Source organism: Merops nubicus, unplaced genomic scaffold (genome assembly GCF_000691845.1).
Source record: "Merops nubicus isolate BGI_N331 unplaced genomic scaffold, ASM69184v1 scaffold3089, whole genome shotgun sequence".
Classification (NCBI taxonomy): domain Eukaryota; kingdom Metazoa; phylum Chordata; class Aves; order Coraciiformes; family Meropidae; genus Merops; species Merops nubicus.
In genome coordinates this window covers 21,725-43,297 of record NW_008631472.1, presented here as the reverse complement: position 1 = coordinate 43,297, position 21,573 = coordinate 21,725, and the positions used below count along the sequence as shown (strand labels likewise).

Here is a 21,573-nt window from a genome sequence, read left to right as displayed (position 1 = left end):
CTGCTGATGGACCACATCTCTGAGCAGTAGACAACCAAATGCTGTAACAACAGATGCCACAACAAGAAGTTTCTAACACTTCAGGAAGGTGTGAAAGGAATGACAGTTGGCTGCGTTTCTCACATCTTCACCAGAAGCCGCTCTCCTCATTCAGAAGAGAAGGCAGCCGAGGCTGTGGCACCTTTTCCTCCCAGTTTCACTGTGTTCAGAGGTTCTACCAATGATCCTTGGGTAATTTAGTCAACTACTTACTTAGATTACAGAGGCTGGGTTTCTTTCTCATGGAGTCTCCTCTGTGACAGAGGCAGAAAAGAGTACTAGAGATCAAGGTAAGACCATAACATTTGTTTTAAATGTTAAGAGACACAAGAACATGGAGGACTTCCTGCCACTTTCAGGAACTGAACAGAAGCAGGACTTCTGTCCATTAGTAAGGGTATGTTTTCTCCTGCCAGACCTTTCCTATTCTGGTTGAAGAGCTGCTGTAAATGTCATATTGAGAGCGAAATGTGAAAATTTCACAGAAAGGGGACCGCTTGCTTTTGAAATACGTAACACCAGAGGGGATTTGAGGACTTCAGATCTAATAACAGGGACTGATATATTCTTCTTAAAGATCTGAAACTACCTAAAAGAGTAACCAGACCGCTCAAAAAAGAGTAACCTAGGTTTTTAATGAACGTCCATGGAAAACATTTGTAGAAGCTATGTCTTTTTCCCTTCACCATATTACTGACAGCCCCGATCCACTTAGCATCTTACTTACGAGAAGCCCTTTTCCTTGCACAGTCCAAGGCACTATGCACAATCAGAAACAACCTCTTTTTAATAGGAAACCTTTGGGGTATAGACAGATAAAAAGGCTGCTTAATGAACTGAATCAGAGTCCAAGAAGGCTTGAGGATACATAAGCTACAGTAAAGAAAACCCACGTCATGTTTTTGTGGTCTCTCTCCAGCTGATAGGATTGGTAGGCTGCTACCTTTAGCCTTTTCATTTGAAGGCTTTCAAAACTCACAAGACGCTTTGTAAAAACCTCTTGGGCAAATACTCCGTTCTGCCCAACAGACCCATTTTAACTCTCTTCGAAAACTTATTTTACTTTCTGCTTCTCTCCCCTGAAAAGGTGCTTTCTTCACCTCTTGATAAAACTGCTTAATGACGAAGAACTATTTCTAGGAACACCAGAATCGGCATTTGGTACATTAGAAATGCAAACTTGACTGAATAGTTCTAGAGACATTTTGTTTACACTGGTACGATCCTGAAGGTTTAAGCACTCTCATGGAACAATTTGTATTTCCTGAACAATGATGAATTTAACAACCATTCCTTTCAAGAACTTTGTTTTTAATGAAAAGAAAATTTTGTATTATTTTTCATCCCCTAAAGGCTAGTGCAAAGACTTCACTCAGTATTTCAGGTGACGAAAGACAAAAGGCAAATCTGTTAAACTTGAAAAACTATAAAGTAAAACAACATTAAACCAAATGACTGCAGGTGATTCTTCTAGTACCTGGCCTTCAAGGAAGGTAGTTCAACCACTATTCCACGTAAAATGGCAGCCACTGAATTTGCTTCAAGTAATCCTACATTTCACAGAACAATACCCACCACTCTGAAAAAGTCAAAAACCCTTTTTTGTCTCTGATACATCTGTCTTTAGGGGTTAAATATATCCCCTTCTACTAAGTTTGGGAATTGCTGAAAAGGAGCCTATAGACATCCACAGATAGGAAGCTCTGCCTGACAGAAGACTATCAGGAACATTCAGAGAGTAGAAAAGTAATTTCTTCTCTCCGAAGAAATTTCCTGCGTAGATTATTAGCAGTCCTGTGGCATTTAAGGCAGAATGCTTCCAAAAAGATCTGAATCAGTTTTGGCCTTTGGTTTTGAAAGCAACAGTATTGCCTATATAGAACCTTCCAAATTGGTCTGGATTTCAGATATTCACAACAATAGGCCTTGCAGAAACACAGGATGAATTTGTGTCTACATAAATGGGCTTTAAATTTATTTGTTTTGATTCTACCATCTCACCTGTCCTGTCTAGAGAATGTAGTGCACACAATCAGAAGTTAGGTTGTTATTGGCTGAAGATCACTTTTCTTCAAGGCCTTCTCAATGGGAAATTATTAGTATATTAGTAAACTATCTACATAAAATAATTCTAGAGAACTGTTTGGTTTTCTATTGTTGTTCATAAGAAAACTTCTGTTTCTTTTAGAGACTATAGACAGAGAGAAATGTATTTGCAAGCCAGTTGCTCACTGATAAGAAGGTTCATGGTTAGATAATCAAGAGGGTAAAGACTGTTCTTTAACAAAACTGTAGGGCTGACCCACTGAAAAATTCATATGAGATCTTTAGACTTCATAAAACTTGAGAAGTGTAAGGGAGCACTGCAGAAAGAACCTATATGAATAAAGAATCAAAGAGGACATTGTTGGTAAAGCTCACAATTTCTCTGTACAGCAAAGTCAGCTATAGGGAAAAACAACGCAGAACTAGGAAAATCTTAATAGCATTATCTATAGGTGGTAGGAAATAATGAGGAAAGAAAGGGAAGGAGCGCAGTGGAAAGCCTAAGAGTGAAATTTGGTCTCTTTATGGCTGGCTGCCAACTGTCTTACAAACACCATAAATAAAATACACCTGGCTGTATCTTTGACAGCTTGAAGAGATTTTTTGTTTGCTTGTTCCTTGTCTCCAAAAAACCACCCAGCATACAACCAATATGCTTCAAAGAAACAAAGAAAGATGCTAATACATATTTACTGCTGGAAAAATATTCCACTTAAAATAGCCTGAAAAACTGAAGGACAAGAGCAGCATATATTTATTACTCTCCAAACTGAAACCAACAGCTGTCCTCACAGAAGGAAGATTAGTGTTATTTATATGCCTCACTCAGACTCAATGGTATCCTTGGATCTCAATATGCTGTACTATGTTTATAATACTGCCTTCTCTCACTCCTCATAACACAGCTTTAAAATACTACATAACTGAAAAGCAAAGGTTACTGGAGAAGCATCCTTCAAAATTATGAAATATTTACTAGCTAGGTATTGGTATGAAAAATTGTAGCTTATGCCAAGCACAGGGGTAACTTTCCAGCAGAGTACCTGTGCACTCTTCTTTTTGCATCAACTGTACAGCTTCAACACTTGGTCTCTTCATTACTAGACTGTCTGTAAGAGAGTTGTTCTGTGTTCCATATTTGGTTCCCATGAGCCCTTGTTTAATAGCTGTCTGTTACAATTTATATATAGCCTTGGTTTAGGTAGCACAATTTCCTCTTTACTGCCATTTTTACATATTTCACTAAAGCTATTAAACTAATTTTAAACCTAAAAAAAAAGGTGACACAGTGTGTCCTAATTTCCTAGGAAATCCCTGTGTGAGAACTATAAAACCAGCCAAACTGATTATGAAATATCCTGCTCTTAGAAATCCTGAACTATGGAGCTGAAAGGACCTCAGGAAGTTGTCCAGTCCACCTCCTCTACTTCTGAAGCAATATCAGCATCTACCCTGAAAGATGTTTGCATAGATCTTCCTCTTAATGGAAGACTCCACAAACTGCTAGAAAATCTACTCTGCAGCCTCATTATCCTTGCACTTGAATCTCTCTTGCCACACCTTAAGATCATTATTTCCTGTCCTTTCTGACATGCTCACAAGGAACAGGCAAATGAGTGACAAATAATATCTCAGCTGATTTAATATCCTTCCCAAACCAACCAACAAAAACAAACAAAAAAAAAATCCAAACAAGTCCTAAATCAATTAATGTATTTCAGTACTGAGATATATTTTCTAACCTACACTGACTTTCTTCAGTCAAGATTTGTGTTTAAATAGAGCTGGGGGCAAAATGGAAACATTAAATCCTGTGATTAGGAACATAATTCTATTTACTAATGCATTTCCACCAAACCTCTATTTCCTGCATAAATGCATTGTGGCTGACCTGGACTTTCAGTCATGAACTCCTTATACTACAGCAGCAGCTAAAAATTACATACTTTTCAAAACTTATTTCAAGGAGCGTGTTTGAATTACAAAAGAGGAAAGACTGCTGCACTCCTGTCTTTGCACTGCTTGTAACAGAAACCTCTTGTGAGATCTTCTAGAACAATAATTCAGCAAAAAAGCAAATGCTGAAACCACTGAGTCAGCCCATATAAGTCTTTTATTTTTTTTTCTCCCTTCAGAAAAGACAGCTTTCAATGAATCCATTTCAGATGTTTCCCACCCTCCCTCCCCAGTTATTCTTACACAAAAACTTTCCCTCCCAACCTTTTCTCTTTGGAAATTTGGTAACCATAGTTTCTGTGTCCTGCTGAGACTTGATATGTAGAGCTGTATTCTACTTGCTATTAAGCTGCTGATAGCAGTGTTTCTGTTGCAATTTATGAGAAATGTCAGTTGAAGGCAGAGAGTATTGTACACACTATATTTTCCCAGCTGGATACCTCCGTGAACAGAAAGCAAAAACATGAATATGCATGCAGCATATGTTTGGTGCAGGAAAGAGACTGCAGGAAAAAAAGTCTGCAGGTTACATGTGACCCACATGTGGGTGGTCTAAAGCTAGAAGAAAATGAATACCTAAATGAGAAGATACCTCTAACATTATCAGAAAACACCAGAGGTTCTTCATGCAGTCCTTGGTACTACATCACCAATACAAAGACCCCTCTGTATTCTTTCCCTTAAACATATACGTTGAATTGCTGCATCTTTAAAACTGTCACATTTATCTGTTTCTCCAGGCCTGCAGGTTCTTGTTTAGTGTTCAGTATGAAGATCTTTCAATCCTGAATACAGGTTAGTCACTTTAGTGGTAACTATACCTGAGGGTATTTTAGTTGTTTGCTTTGCCTTTTTTTTTTCCCCTCCCTCTCCCGTCCCTTTCAGTAAAACGAAAAGCCAGTCACCATCTACAGGAAATATAACTGTTTCATCATTCTCTTCAACAGGAGTCTACTTACTTCTGTGATAGTGATATCATATAGCAGTGCATCTGTTCATGAAAGTATTTTAGCCCTCAAGGATCGCAGTTTTCACTTTTCTTCATCACACTGACAGCTAAGGTAACAGACTTTAGAAAAGAGAAAATACAGCTAGGACTGAATATGAATTAAAGGAAAATGTCAGTCACAGAATCATAACTTTTTGTACACCAGAAAGCATTGAAGATCACAGCAGAAAGTATTCACCAAAAGTTACTACTCTTCAAACACTGCCTTCCTGGAGATTAGAGTTTCACAGCCACTATCTTCTCTCCACACAGTACTGTAACAAACTAAAAGTTTGCAGGCAAATAGTTTAACAAATCCCATAATCTGTATCTACTGTGCAGTCCATACTACACAGAAAAAGTCACCTGTCAGTGAGAAACTACTCCAGATGTACAAGTCACTAGTAAAGAAGAGACAGATTTTTACAGCAGCAAAATGATTCATTATGGAACACATGTTGCTCAAATAGCATATGTGCCTTCCCAAAAGTTATCAAATCTTGTCACCAGTAACTAGCTTCCAAATTTGCAATTAATCTTTGTCATTCTCCAAATCACCTCCTCCATCAGAAACACAGAACTGAAAATAATGAAAATCCCAAAGCTACTGAAGTTAAAATGCTCACAGTCAAACTGAGGATAGAGCCAATTACCATTTAAATAACAACATGAAACTCTTTGAAGGAAAGGCCTTTTGATCTTGAAGATTCAAATGCTGAACAGTGAGAATCCAAGTTCTTTAAATTTCCACGGAAAAAGCTACAAAAAAGAACTATGACCCAGGCTGTCAGTCACGTGCTGGAATCCCCAGCATTCTTTACTGTTAAATGTTGCACTCTTCCCGTGTAATTAGTGGTGATGTCATCATCGATACCACAGTTAATAAATGCTTAAGTGTCTCTATTACTGCGGGTCTTCTGGTATGTCAGCAAGAAGTGAAGGGGAGACAGATCAAGGGTGAAACGTGAGTTGCATTCTTCATCTTTCGCCCTATGAAATGTTAAATTTAAGATGTCCAAGTTTTGATCAACTCACACATTTTGTAAATGTGAATGCTTTGTTAATTTCAAGTACAATATAATGTAAGGTCAAATGGCATTAGAAGTCTCATCTGGGTAGAACTGTGAACCCTGCGCCTTTTGAGTGGCAAAGGCAAACAATAAAACTGCACTGAACTGCAGTTGAAATTTCTGCCATTTTTTAATTCTTTCTCTGGAGCGCTGTGAAGGAATGATGCTTTGAAAAGAGCTTTAGCCTTTGACAGCCTATGAAGTTTGCTGATGTCACACTTCCTAATTGACACAACACAGGGTCTGCCTGGCACATTGCTACAACATTTGTTTTACAAGCGCACACTTCACAGGAAACCAATGATTAATTTCCCAAAGACTTGCAGGCATACATTTCCAAAAAGGGAAAAATAAAACTGTTACATATCCACACAAATCAAAATTTACAGAATTATGGCAGCCAGCCAGCAAAACTACTCCAGGTCTGCTTTCCCATCTGCTTGGCCTGTTAGCTGAAAGAAAATAAAATCAAATTGCTCCTTCTGCAACTAATTCTCAGAGAGCTCCCTAAAAAAAACCTTCCATAACATGATCTTAATAATGCAGAATGCCTTATGACAAATAGTAAACCAATTAGTAAACACTGTGCAATGTAGATGTGATAGTTCAGAAATGGGTATTCAGACAAGAACAGCTCCCTTCTCTCTCAGCACTGAAAAGGTGCTGTGCCAAGCCACTACTGCTGATGACAAAACAGACCTGTCTTGATCCTTCTAGCAAGTTAAGCCCTCCAGCAGGTAAACCTGGCCAAATCCTGATGTAGTGAGTGATGCTAACCTTTCCTGCACACATGACTCAGCCCTTTGCTTGAGGCTACAGTCCTTGGAGCAGGGAGGGTAGAAAAAAATTGTGTCAGATTCCTGATCACCTGCAGTCACAGCATTAACGTAAATGAGACTAGCACTGGCTTATACAGGCTTGTGAACTTGCTGGTACTGGGGAGCACACACGATCCCTGCTGTTGCCTCTGCTAAATGGGAGGTAACTTACACAGATCAACTGGCTGAGCAGTTGAGGTCAATAATGCCTTCAGCTGTTTGTCTGCTGGAGCCCTGACAAGTGATTCGCAGTTTATGGCAGTGTACCATGTCAAAATCATTACTTTTCTTTTAATCTATAAATTAAAAACCCATAGTAAAGACCTGCACAGCTTTTGTCTGTCTACCACTGCAATGTTACACAGTAATTAATATACTACAGGTTTCTACCTCACAGATGAAAAAATAATTTGACTAGGAGCACTTTCAACAGCTGCCTATAAATCAGCCCATTCTCAAGAGTTCAGCCCAAGAGTTATTGTGCCTATTGTGCATCTAAGGGTTCAAAGAAAGATTATTCATGCATTCATTCATAGCCAAGAATGCATCCCAGCAATGAAATTTACCCTTCAAAGCTGACCCAAGCTTAACCACTGGACTGACTAAATAATTTAATTGCTCAATGATATATATCCCTTCTCTGAAGATTACATTTTTGGTGAACTGAGCTAGGTTTATACCAGTGGTATGTTAATGGCACATACACCAAAAGTGTAAGCAGCTGCTGCCCACAAACACTGCCAAACTGAATGAAAACAAACCTTGCGGTGCAGTTACGTTTTTTTAAGTATTTAAAAATTGTAGGGTTACAAAATTACTTTTGTGGAAGAAAGAGGCAGAAAATAGATGAAAGCAAAGCTGTTATTTACAAGGAGCCCCTAATAACTAAGTAACTTTGCCAGTGTAAGAACATTAATTCTGTCACCTCCTTTTTATACCCAACAATTTATTTTCCTTTCTGCACAAAAGGGTTTCTGCAACTAGATGTAATCATGACAAGAACAGCAAGTGTTCTCTTCTCATGCTAGAAAGTCAGAAGAATCCTGGAGTAACTTCTTGCTTGTTAGAAAAAGCTATCCTGTGCAGCTAATTCAGGCAACATTACAGCCTTTCCTAGCTACACTAAGCCAATGCAGCTAGACTGAAGATTAAGGAGAACGGAAACAATTACATTGTGTGTTACTGCCAAGGATGCAAAGACTCTAAATCTCCTTGAAGCTGAAAACAAATTAGCAGCTTTGCCTGCATCAAGCTGTCTGTCCAAATGGAGGTTTCTTTTTCACAACAGCATTACTAACTGTGCTCCTTGAAGATAATGCTCTGGGGATACAGAAACATTTTCTCCAAGCTATTCCCAGTTACTTGCTTGTCTAGACCAACAGACCCATTTGTAACCCAATCACCACCCACTGTCTTGAAGCAAAACCAAGGACAGATTTATTGCTGTCCCTCAAGAATCCCTCTTCCCCCCTTATTTTTAGTAATTTCATGTGCTGCTTTGTGAGCAGAATCAAGGTAAGAAGAAATGTCATTGGCCTTCTGGTTCATGTGCCATAAAAATGCACCACCAGTTGGTAAATCTGAACCTCTGTGCCACCTTTAATCTCTGTGGGAGGGAGAAACTGTGTGTCAATTCTTCTGGAAAAACCTCCAGACAGGGTCTCATCAAATAAATTACTAAAATGTTACACAGCTTCATTCCCACTCTCAATAGGAAGGTGTTTGCAGGGGAGGTGTAGTCATTCAAAATCCATTTCAGGTCCACTGGCACCTGCAGTTTCCCTGGTCAGCAAGAAGCCCGACCTCAACACAGCACAGCAGTCAAGGCTGTCAGAACTTCAAGTGCTGGAGAAAGGAAAATTCAAAGAAAGCAGCCTGCACAGCTTTTGGGACACACACACACAGATAAAACCTAGGAGTCAGAAATCAAAAAAGATCCAAAGGTTTGTTGTGGGAAGTAGCCAAATGAGATGGACTGGAAGAAAATGTATACGGATGACTGCTTCCACTCACACGCTGGATCACTGAAAGTCAGAAGCACTGTGGAGATCTCTCAGCCTTTCACCAGCAGTTGTGAGGACAACTTCACTGGTACCTTCTTTTCCCTCCCCACCAGAGCTATGCCTGAGCACTTTCTCAGGGAAACCTGTTTCTAACAAACCCTGAGTAGCCAGTATAATAAGAAACAACCTTCTATGTCACTATGTTTCAAAATCAAGATCTTTCACTCCCATGTTAAGTAGCCCTCCACCCCTCCACCCTGCATGAAATGGGGCCTAGCTTGGATTTGCGAAAAAATGGTGAAATTGAAAAAACTCAGAACTTGGCTGTTGCCAAAGAACTAAACTATACTGCCACTTGAATCACACAGGTCTACTAAGCTTAACAATACCGAACTCTTAATTTTTGTAAGACTACAAAGGAAAATTTTGTTTCCTTTATACAATAACAGAAAAAAGAAAGTTTGGTTTTTTTTTTAAGCATGAGCAAACTCTGCTGAAATGAATTCTGAAAGAGAGGTTGACAACAAAAACGATCTGATTTTCATTAAGCATCAAATATTAGTAGCTGCCACTGGCCATAGTTCAGGTTGTATCACCTCTTCATACAGGCCTCTAGTTGGGAATTGTTGCAACCTAGAAACAGTCTGGTTGTTTGTCGTTTGTTTGTTTTTTTGTTTGTTTTTAAATTGCTCAGGCTTGTAACCAGAGATACTTCTTACTCTGAAGTGACATTAAATCTACCAATAGCTAGCAGTTCTAATGGATGAAACTGGCTTGGATGCAAACTTGTACTGGCTTCACTGCCACTGCTGGTGGTTTGAAAAAAAATTCTCAAGAAATGAGTATTAATTCATTGCAAAACTTTCTCAGAAACCACAAAGCCTACAGTCATAACTTTCAGGACTTCAATAAAATTGCAGAGAATAACCGAAAAAAGTAACATGTTTTAAAAAATCCATAACACACGTTAGAAGTCTTGCTTTGCTAAAACTTGTCATAAACTTATCTCTTCCCTAAGGAAACCAGCTCCTTTAGTGAAACCTGAGACTCTTCTCTCTGTTTGTAAAATCTCCCAACTAGGGTGGGTCAAACAGCCTCAGGCTTTGAAAGATCCACAAAAGACAGCTCTACATGAATGCAAGGTTAAGAAGTACAGGTTCGGTCACTGTAGGGGAAAGTAAACAGGCAGTAAAACGTAATTACTTCTTTCAACCTACTTAAACGCAGAAGTTTTAAGTGACTGAGAAAAAAAAAAGGACCTCAATTAATTGAAGATTGATCTGGAATTGCCCTCGCTTGAAACCCATTCTCTGCAACACTTTTCCTCAGTGTCAGGGACCGGTTACAGAATCTACTGACGACTAACTTCACTTCCATTTTATTAATGGAGATCTTTATACTATTGGCTAAGTCACTAGAAGAAAAAGCAAATGTCCTGATCTGCTTGCTAACACTCATATAGAAACAATAATAACAAAGCTCAAATAAAACAAAATCACTTAGATACAATAAATATCACCCTAAGCAAAGCGCAAGTTAACCTTCTCAACTAAGTTTAACAAGTAACTGATATCTATTAAAACAAACAAAATAGGGGAAAAGAAGGCTTTTCTTAAATATTCTTCTTTATTCTGATTAAATCTTTAACAAGGCTAGTAAATTCTGTCCTTAAAATTAACTGCATGGCCTTTTATTTCCATAGATATATCACCTTAAAAATTCTTTGAGATTTAAATTTACAGCTAGTAAATGCAAACCAGTGTTAATTCTGATGGGCATTTAATTGTTTCTCCCTTAGTTGACACTCCTAAAAGGCAAAACAAAACAAAAAAACACACACACAACCCCAAAAAAAACACCCCACCCCTACTAAAGCAAAGTGATCTAATACTTTGTTGTTGTTGTTGTTTTTATCCCAGATGGTTTTTGTTATTTTCCCCCAAACTCTGCTGGCATTTGGGAATATAAAATTAATGAACCTCAGTTGTGGTTTCCATTGCAACACTAGCTTTAATAAATCTAGAGCTAGTTTTTTGGTCTAAATCAAGAAAGCTATTTCCCTTGAGCTTTTTCTTTTTTATATTTATTCTTTTTCTTCACCCTTAACCTCAACCCTTCCTGTCTTCTTTTAGAACAAAAATATAAGCTGTAATCTTTCAGTAACCCTGAAGGCCAAAGAACTCTTCACTGTTCAAAATTTCTAAATTGAGGTTTTCCTTCTGCTTTTTGGATTGACTCTTACCACCAAAAGTTCCAGACTAGTAGCTAGTTACTACCACATCAGTAATAACTGGGAAGAATTATGAATGTGCCCTTGCGGTGACAACATGTAAGTTTCCACTGATTCTAAAAAATTAAAAGCTGGATGCTAGTTAGTTAGTTAGTTAATTAGGCCAGCCACTTATCTTACACAGGAAAGTTAGTCTCAACACCAAAAGCAGCTTTTCACTAAGTAGCCTGAAATGTTGAAAATAAAGATTACTTTATTAAATTGATATTAATCTGTATTAGTGAAAACATGCAGTCTAGCAAACAAGAGAACCTCTCATTCACCTCTGCAGATGACCAGCAATACTCAGAAGTGTAACAAGACTAGAAGACCACAGCTTGTCCTAACTGGTAAAACTATGTACAAAAATAGAGTGACTGTGAGAACATCTTCAAATAAGTGATTTAATACATGAACTACACCAGCTAAAGATATCATTTCAGTTGTGCTTGCATTCTTTACTCCAGTGGTATTTATTTAGTAAGAAAACCCTTGCACGCATACACACTTTCTTCATTAGCAGTCATCTCTCCCCCCTCCTATCTACAAATCCAAAACACCACATGTTGCAAGTATTTTGTACTGGAACAGTCTCACTTCTAAGCAATCTGCTGCTATTGAGATTTTGCTTTTGAGCAGTAAATGCCCAGAACTGTTGCTTTTCCTAAAGCAACTCCGTCAGTGTTCATAACCTCACTGCTTGAGCAGGCTCAGTTTCACATTCAAATAGCTCTAAGCAAACGTTGCCAATCTCAATTATCTTCCTTCCTTTTCCTACGCACCCTCCCTGCCCCCATATGCTTGTTTGTAAAGGGGATAATTTTCTATGTGTGTACAAGCAGCACAGGAAGTTTTCCTCTGTTGCAGTTTGGCAATATATAGTTTTTTATGTAAGCACTGTCTGGAATTTGTTTTTTCATTCTCTACTTTGAGTTATACCACAAGAGCTGCACCCAGTCATCTCACTGAGCTGTAAAATGTGGCATTTCCAGGACCCTTCAGATAAGCTGGCCATTACTACCCTGACTAAGTAAGACATTTTGTATATTTTTGGTCAGTTACTGCAACCATACTGTTGCTATGCCCTGCTCAGCATTACATCTGTATTAGAAAGGGTGAAGCAACAAGACAAACACTAGGCAGTAAACAAATCACGCGTCGCTCTCCACTAGAGATGTACAGCCTTTCTAAACAAAGCTCTAGGACCAGCACTAGTCAGACCCTATGGTGTGTATATGTTTAAGAAGGAATGCTGACATTTAAATGCCAAATTTAACATTTGCCAGCATCTCTGCACAAAGTTCCTAAGTATTTTTCTTCCAGTGGTGGTCTGCAGTCTTTAGAAATGTTCTGACCAATGGTGTTGTGAAGGAATGAAAGGTAAGATGAACTAGCTTGACTTCTCTGCTGCATTAAGAAAGCCCGGAAATTAGCAGTGGATCTGTTTTCCAACTAATTTTTAATTTTTTTTTTCTGTTACAGATCTCCCCTAACCCGCGATGCTTTCCATCACCTAGACAAACACCTTTAAACTTAAACTACTGTTTAAATGAGTGACCAACTGAACACTTTTGGGAAAAGGAGTGTTTTGTAAAAGAATCAGAAATAAACTCAAGGAGTTCAAAATATCTCCAATCTGACACATAGCTTTGCCAGCAGGGAATATCTATAACCTATTCTGCATTTCTCCTTCACTGAGAAGATTTACACTGACATGATTTATCTGCTGTTTGCTATGAACAAAGAGCCTGAAAAGGTTTGGTTATTGTAGCCTAGCTGACTCATGGCAACTCATTAAGGCCACATCAACTCAGCCATGTACATCTGGTTTGTAAGAGCCAGTCTCAATGGTTTAAAACCATTTGAAGGGGCTTTTGTGGATACATAGAGTTTTGGCTTTAAAATTACTTTGCTTCACTTATTTTAGGTGAAAACAGTATCAAAGAGACTACAAGTAGCTATCTAAAGGGGAAAATGAAGGCTGTGTATGACAGTGTCTTACAAGGAGCAGCTGAGGGAGTTTGGGTTGTTCAGACTGGAGAAAAGGAGGCTGAGCGGAGACCTTATTGCTCTCTACAACTACCTTGAAAAAGGCCGTGGTGAAGTGGGCGTAGGACTCTTCTCTCAAGTCATGAGTGACAGGACAAGAGGTAATGGCTTCAAGTCATGCTAGGAGAAATTTAGATTGGATGTTAGGAAAAATTCCTTCACCAAGAGGGTTGTCAAGCACTGAAGAGGCTGCCCAAGGATGTGGTTGAGATACCATCCCTGGAGGTATTTGAAAGACACACAGATGTAGCACTTAGGGACATGGTTAATGGTGAACTTGGCAGTGCTGGCTTGGACTTGATTTTAAAGCTCGTTTCCAAACTCATGATTCTACGCTTCAGCCAAAAACAGTTCCCTTTTTGGTTCTGTCAGCGCAAACTTTTTGTGTTACAGCCAATAAGATGTATCAAAAATAAATCAGTGCCATACTGGCTTTGACCAAGCAGCCCATCTAGCCTACTCTTTGCTTCCAACACTGGCCAGCACCATATGTTTCACACAAATGTGCAAGAAACACTGCAGAAGCCAGTTACAGGACAATGTCAATATTTATGTCCCTAAACAACCATATACACTGATAAGGTCAAGCAAACTGTTGAGATGATCAAAAAGCTTCTCAGACTCAACAGACCTCAGTGTACCTACAGCTAAATCCCTCTCACAGTCCGCATCATGTAATGTTAATCTCTTAAAGCTTTTCTCAGCTGTCTGTGTACATCTGAAGTACAATCTCCCAAACTCCTTTAGTAAAGTAGGCAGAGCTTCCACAAGTCACAAACATTTTTATGCAAGCCTGTGGTTTACCATTGTGAGGTCAAGCCCATTTCTCTTTTGCTACAAGTTTCTACATAATATGTGCTAGATGTGAAGTGCCTTAGATAACACAGTGAGACAGCCGAAGTCTATTATAAAAACTCCCATATCTCAGGCTTCCTTAAATCTACCAGTTTACAGGGTCTAATATCACAGACAGTAGAAAGAGGAATAAATAAACATAACAACTTGAAATACAAACACAATAGACAGATGACATTTTGACACTCGCTGACATTCATACTGGTCAGTGGATGACTTACATGGCAGTAGGAAATATCTCTATTTTAGGCCTTCTGTTACTGTAGCTAGCCAAAAAAACCCTACCTTCTTCACAAACCGCTTTTCTGTAGCATGCCCATAAAAAAGCCTGATGTTTGAGCAAGAGGTATCGTTGTGCTTCTCTCCCATAAAAATACCCAGTCTTTAAATTTTGAACTGAATAACCTGGTTAACAACACCAAACCAGTGACTCCAGTATCCAGCATGTCAATGGTCTACATCACACAGAAAGGCCAAAATATAAATGCACCCAGTCTGAAAGCTTACCAGTTACTTAAAATTGTATCACTTGGTTTAATAAAGAATATTACTTCTCCCTATAAACCTTGCCTGAGCTCAAGACAATAGTGTGATTTAATCATGGTTATCTGAATTTCTGTGAACTATTGTAATGTTCTTTGATAAAACAGATTTTTTTAAAAATCTGATTTCTGCATTTGTTTACTTAATATTTGACATGGCTTTCAACATTACACGTTTCATCGTTTCATCACGCCTTTGTAATTGTAAAAGCACAAAAGTGTGGTTGTTAAACCACAAAAACTGAAAACGGGAATCGGAGGCTATCAGACGACTTCTCATTCTTCTAATTCTATCCATATAGACACATAACAACCCCGACTTCCACACACACGTACGAATGCATGTATAACAACAAACAACACTTAAAACGGATTGTTCTTTCAGAATAGATTTTGCAAAGCTGACACCACATAGTAAGGCAAGGAGGAATCCACACGTCAGCTCTGTGGAACAGGTATGTTTTCAAAACATCTATGCATATTAGCTGCAAACATGTCAGGTTGGGAAACCCATACATAACAAGTGCCCTCACACTCTTTATCATCTAAGTGTCCTCCCTTCTGCAAATTTTTGCAAAGCAGTGTCAGAACTGATGCCAGGATAAATTTGGAACACCTGGGAGATGATCCCATGAGATTCTTGAGATCCAGCAGATTCTTATTTCTTACACTTGATAGCTAGTATCAAGTTACAAAAATCAAAAAGCTATCCCTGGTAAGAGAAAACTTTAAAAATACAACCTATTTCCCCATTATTCATTACTGAACAACAGCAAGTTGTATCCAAACTTCACAGAGGAAGAATGGCAGCACAGCAACTGACTGCACTCCATCCTGCATGAAGACAGCTTGTCCTACACACAAAGGCAGCAAGGTGACGGATGGCTGTCTCCTACACAGTTTTCAAGCAAACAAGATATCATCACAACTAGTGCTTCCCACATCTAAAGGCAGACTCTACTGCTAGACGCAGAACCAAAAACAGGACGTGACCCAGGGCAACTGCATGTGAGAAACTAAACAAAAAAGAAAGCTCTAAGCAATTTGGAAAGTTGGCTGGTGGTTTCCTTTTTTTTCTGGGTCATTTTTATTTCCTCCAGGTGGTAAGAAACAATTACTGCCCTCTTCCAAATGCTTTCCCAAAAGATAATTACACAGTTTAGCATGTACCTGATTCTAGCTAAACCTTACTTCTCAGTATAGAAATACAGACTTTTACAAGTTGTTTTGGAAGAACCAAACAAAACCATCAACAACAAAAAACCTACACTCCAATAACAGCACCAAGCTGCTTTTTGTGAAGGACTTTTACTGCTACTGGAGAGACGTTTCTGGTGTCAAACAGCTACATAATTTGCAAATTGTAAAGGTGACTTGCCCAAAACCATTGTTCATTCCACCACTACAGGGGTAACCTTAGTTCCTTCAATATGCTTTTTTGCAGCCATTAACACCACTTTGGACACATTATCAAGCCATATCCAAACAAGGTTATGAAGATGAAAATGCATACAGCATACATATGTAGAAATTAAGCACTACAGAACTTAGTAGCACAACTGAGAAATGCCCACGTGACAACCAGCAGTCTCAGTCAACTGTATGAGTAACCAGCTATGGTTCGTTAAAAAACCCTGCAACAAAATGTGAGATTCTTTAGATGCCACCTTCCCTCTGCACATTTTAAGATGGAGGAAACAGTCTGGGTAAAAAGATCTGATTCATTAAATCTGCTGATTAAGTCAACTAAATAGACTGGCCTGGAATAAAGAAAAAGGGTTACAGTAACAACACTCTCTTTCATCTGCTACCCCCACCCCCACGCTTTGGAGTTATTATCTTAAATATATTACCAATAAACCCAACTATCAATCTTTTTCTGACCTTGAAGAACAAATGCAATAAAATGTAAAAACTTATATAACATTCCTAAAAGAAAACCGGTTATTTCACATACCAAAATCCTTCAAAACATGAATTTTCAAGTATATGCCTTCTTCTCTATAAAGCATATATAACATTTAATACTGAGTTCTACATAAACTGTATGACTGCATCTTTCTCTACTCACTCTACTGTTCTTACTAGAACAACTGTGATCACCACATCCTTTCCGTATTTGCATTCCCATAGCTAGTTGCTGCAGCAAATGAACACTGCTCAGCAGCACATTTGGTTCTTCATAGTTCCCATATGCCACTGAGCACGGCGACGTCCCACAAGCCTATTCTAATCACCTCACAACTCATCTTACAGAGTGGCTAAATCAGACACAAAATAATTAAAATATCTCAAAACAACAGCTAAGGTCAGGAATTTCCATACCGTAGCTCCTTAGCTAGATAGATAGGTCAGTTTGCACGTGTTTTTATTAGATTTTGGAAAGCAATGAAAGGAGTGACTAGGAAAGAAACACAAAGGCATCACAAAATAAATTTGTACTTCAGCTGGTCATTATGAACATCAAGATGGTTTCACATGTCACCCATTACACAGATATCAGTTAGAATATTCTGGATTTACACCAATTTAGGAAAGGTCATGTTCTGGCCTAATTAAAGTCAAAATCATAACTGGAGAAAATGAGTACCTGATAATCTTCCTTCTGTGAAAGACGAATAGAAGACCCATCTGCACCCTAATTTCTAAAATTTGGCAGAAATGGCTTCACACAAGCTGCTACACAGATTCTTTCATGAACATGTGAGAAAATTTGAAAACAGCTCAACGCATACATATACATGTCAAAATTCCATTAAAATGCAAAAATTATCATTAGGAACCCATTTTTCATCTGGAGAACCACCCTAAAATTTATATTCTTCAGTCAGCAGGTTCTGAAACAGTAAAACATAGAAGAGCAGTACAAACCATACAGTATGAAATTGTATCAATTATCTTCAGTCTCTTAACCTTCACCTTAGCTATATTTCTAGAGTATTTTAGAATCCTGCTTTATCTGTTATTGTAGTCATTCGTATAGCTGTCGTGCTGCCAAATGGTATTTGTAAAGCTGTGAAAACAGGCACATTCAAAACTGTTTCACTTGAACATGCCGCTACTGAACTCCGAGATGTTTCAGAAAATTGTTTCCGACAAACTGAGAAAAGGCCAAGGGAATTAATTTCTATTAACTAACAAGAGTTTTTAAACCAGTAGAGTGCTGAGAAACTAGTAAATAGAGTCACCCTGACCAGAACACTTTTTTTTTTTAAATACTTTTCTGGTGCCAAACCTTTAACAAGGCAGGCTTCTTAAATTCAGTGGGGGTCAGAAGTTTAGTTTATTCAGCAAGAATAACACTATTAACAGCTACTGCTCTTTCATGTCAACACAGTTAACGCCCACACATTCCAGCTCTGGTTAATACAGGCCAGTCAAGGAAGAATGGAGCTGCTAAGGGCCGTCATCTCTGCAGGGATATTTTAAAACAGAATTTATACTGTGCTCTAAAAACAATCTAAAAGGATCAATCTACCTTATGAATCTGCTGTAGACACACAAAGAGAGAAAGATGGATGGATGAAAGCATATAAAAGCAAGTAAATCTGACTCTCTCTATTGATTTTTGAGAGGACAGTGTAGAGCACTTTGGTGAGGTCTTATATATCACTGCAAAGGACCAAACGCCATTGTGTATGTCTGAAGGATGTCAGGTTTAATCATGAAGCAATGCACTGCTGTAGTCTTCCATTATATCCTTTTGTAAATAATCTTGTTTTCACTGTTCAGGGAGGTAGATCACTAAAAATTAAATAATCCTTGAAACAAACATATGAACAATCACAGGAAGACTCTCAAGCAGCTGTAAATGGAGAAAACCACTACTAGTAAACCAGAAACTGCAGTATTTTAGTGAGCACACACAGTATTTTTAGCATTAACATGAGAAAGCTGGTATTGTAATAATGAGCTTTTCAAAACCAAAATGGAAAAATCTGCATATGACAGCATAATCCTCTTCCTACTTACTTTGTTCTAAATCATAGCAAATCAACATTTAGTACTCCCCAAAGCTCTCTAGCACTCCTATTTGGCCAAATGCCTTCAAAGGATATTAAAGAAATCACTCCGGTTTAGATAGCACTTCTTCATATGCTCTTCTCAATATAGCAATAGGAAATACATTCCATTGTTAACTGGGTTTTCATAGCAGGTAATTTGAACAATACTGTTGCTTAAATAATAAAAAACCTGCCATTTGTTTTTAAAATAAAAACTCATTAGCTGAGCTATAAAGCTGCGACTGCCATACACAGCAGTGTCCCCACAGACTAGCAAGCACTTACTTAGTACCCAGGCAGATACAGTGAAGTGTCCTCCTCTTTAACATATCTCACAGACAAACCTAATGGAAAAAACAATTTACCTTCTTCAGTTTCATGCCACACAATTCCTTCCAAGTTCACGCTGGTCCCAGGCTCACAGGGTCCAAGGCATTCAGGTTCTGTAACTACTCCAACCTCGCAAGTATTTACACCCACTGAACGAGTCCGTACCAAAAGCTGCTCGACTGGTGCTGCAATATTGGATGAAGATGGGGAAAAGTAGGAAGGCAGAATCTGAGGTGTGATACTGCTGGAAATCGGAGGTGGAGGTGCAGGCACTGTAAACAGGGGATCAACCTGAAAACAACAGACAAACTTACTATAATGGTGCTGCAAGATTTTTAGGAAAAAAAAAAAAAAAAAAAAAAAGCCCAGTTTGCTGATACTACATTTGTGTATGCAGGGGGATTTGGTTTATCACAGGTTACTTCAGTCTTACGAGTTTCATTTTTTTTGACATCAGCTCAAATGCTGCACATGAAAAATTAAGTACAAAAATATCTATCATGCTAAACAAGGCAAACCGCTACATTTCTCTGAGACTATTCCCTGTTGTCATAGACTGCCAGTATGAAATAATAATAAATTTTAAAAGCAAGGATTAAGGCCATTTTTTTCTTGGTGCTGACAGAGGCTGATTTGTGGATGGAAATTAAACTTTGCAAGCTGGAAACGTCATTTTCCATTTCAAGATAAACATTTATAAAGACAGTACTAAGACGTATCAATGCCATTTTTTTCATTTTGCATCACGGATAAATTAGCACTTAGAACAATTCTAATATCCATATGGCATCAAATATAACCCCTTGTCATCCAATCATTTAAAATACATTAGGATCACCCACCTAACAGCTTACAGATAACATTTACGTATTTCCACTTGAAATAACAGATGAGGACTTTTGCAAGAACCTATCCAAACCATCTAATTTCTCAGGGTTTCCAAAATGCATATTTGGAAGAATACCACTCATCAGACAATCAGTTTGTACACAGACAATCCACAGAGACAACACCTATACATGAACTGAAGCACTTATCTTTCCCGTTTGACTTCCAACATACCCAGTAGCTGATTTTCTGTATAGTGGTTTGGCCTGAGGGTTCTCACTATTTTACTGTGCCCATGAAGTCCTTCGTCATATAAAGGAAAGCTCAATGAGGATATGAGTGTGCCCACTCAAATAGGTAAACCACCTAAAATTAATGTTCATCTGGCCCACTCGACCACAGACATTCTGCAATCCATTTTTTTTTTTAAATGGCTGCTTTCTATTTGCTTTCAAAAAGATAATGAAATGTCTTTAAGTCTACACTTTTTAATTTTGGACACTGTAAGAAGACTCAACACAAAAGATTTAATGACTCATTGTACACTGTCATCTAGGTTTTGATCAAATGTATCTTAAGTGTAGATCAAATTTAATTTTGCTTTCTTTTAAAGCCAAATTGACAAATGGGGATACAAAGAGAATAAAGGACTAACAAATATTATCCTTGTATTTAGATCCTTTGTATCACAGATTAGGTCACTTCATCACATGGCCATTTTTCACAATAAGAAAATAAAACAAAAACCTAAAACATTGAAGAACTTTTTAAAAATTGCAACAATTGTTACAATTCACCTTTGTAACCATTCTTTTGTCTTGAGCATCATTCATACAGAAAGCCACCGCTTTTAATTGTGCACACAAGCCTTAAGTGTGCTAAATATTTAACAAAAATGTTTTGTAGATCTTTGTATGACCAGTCTGGATTCTGGTATCAATTACAGTAGAAACAGGGAGAGGACAGAGGAGGGACCTATAACCACATTCTTCTCCAAACTCTCCATTTTAGGGAGGAAGGGTTCTTTTTAGTTAGGACTAAAATAATCCTCAGGTTAAAGATACAACAATGTAAAAAAAAAAAAAAGACAACAAAAACCCACAAACAAACAACCAAACACAACAAAAAAGCAGAACAACAAAGCAAAATATGAATACTAAAAACATTAATTAGGGGTAAAAACCTGCTAATAGCAGCAAATCTCTACTGAGTAGAGTTCCTGTGAGGTAAAAACAATGCATTCAAGCAATTATATGCTTTTTTCTCCTCTTTATGCCATCGGAATTGCAGAGTTAAAATGCAGAAAAGAATGCTTTGCAGAGCAGACTTGAAAGCTCAGAGGCAAGCCAAATATCAACTCACCCCCAAGAGCAGCTGTTACTTGCAACATCTAACAGTAAAAGCATAAGCTAAAACTATAACCGTATATGCCTAGGCTGGAGGCACACTGGCTCTATGTTACACAGATTCTGGCTGTTTGATGCCAAGTGGAAGCAAATGGTTCGATGGCACAGTGCCCTGCTCCCTGGCACTGGCTTCGTCATGGAGCTCTGTCAAGGAAACAGGGTCAGGATGTACCCCAGGCATAATGATTTAGAGGAGTTCTTAATGGATCTTATTCAAACCCGAAGAGAACCAAATCAGTAAGTGGCAGGTAAAGGAACCTAATGCTTAAGAAAAGCTAAGCCACACATCGCTTTAAAAAACCCAGAAATGCCAATGAATGTTTGGTAGTTTACACAGTGTTTTGTAAAGCTATGCAAAACCTCCTGCTAC

General features: G+C 38.2%; 1 protein-coding gene across 1 annotated transcript in view; it reads right to left on the bottom strand.

Moving 5' to 3' along the window:
- ZNF608 (zinc finger protein 608) overlaps positions 1-19,260 on the bottom strand; it is a gene marked incomplete at its 5' end in the record, with an annotated part of 43,038 nt that extends 23,778 nt beyond the window's left edge. Inside the window, one exon of the mRNA XM_008947548.1 lies at positions 19,005-19,260. Coding sequence (XP_008945796.1) covers positions 19,005-19,260 — 256 coding nt within the window. The remainder of the gene's footprint in view (positions 1-19,004) is intronic.
- Positions 19,261-21,573: the final 2,313 nt, after the last annotated feature.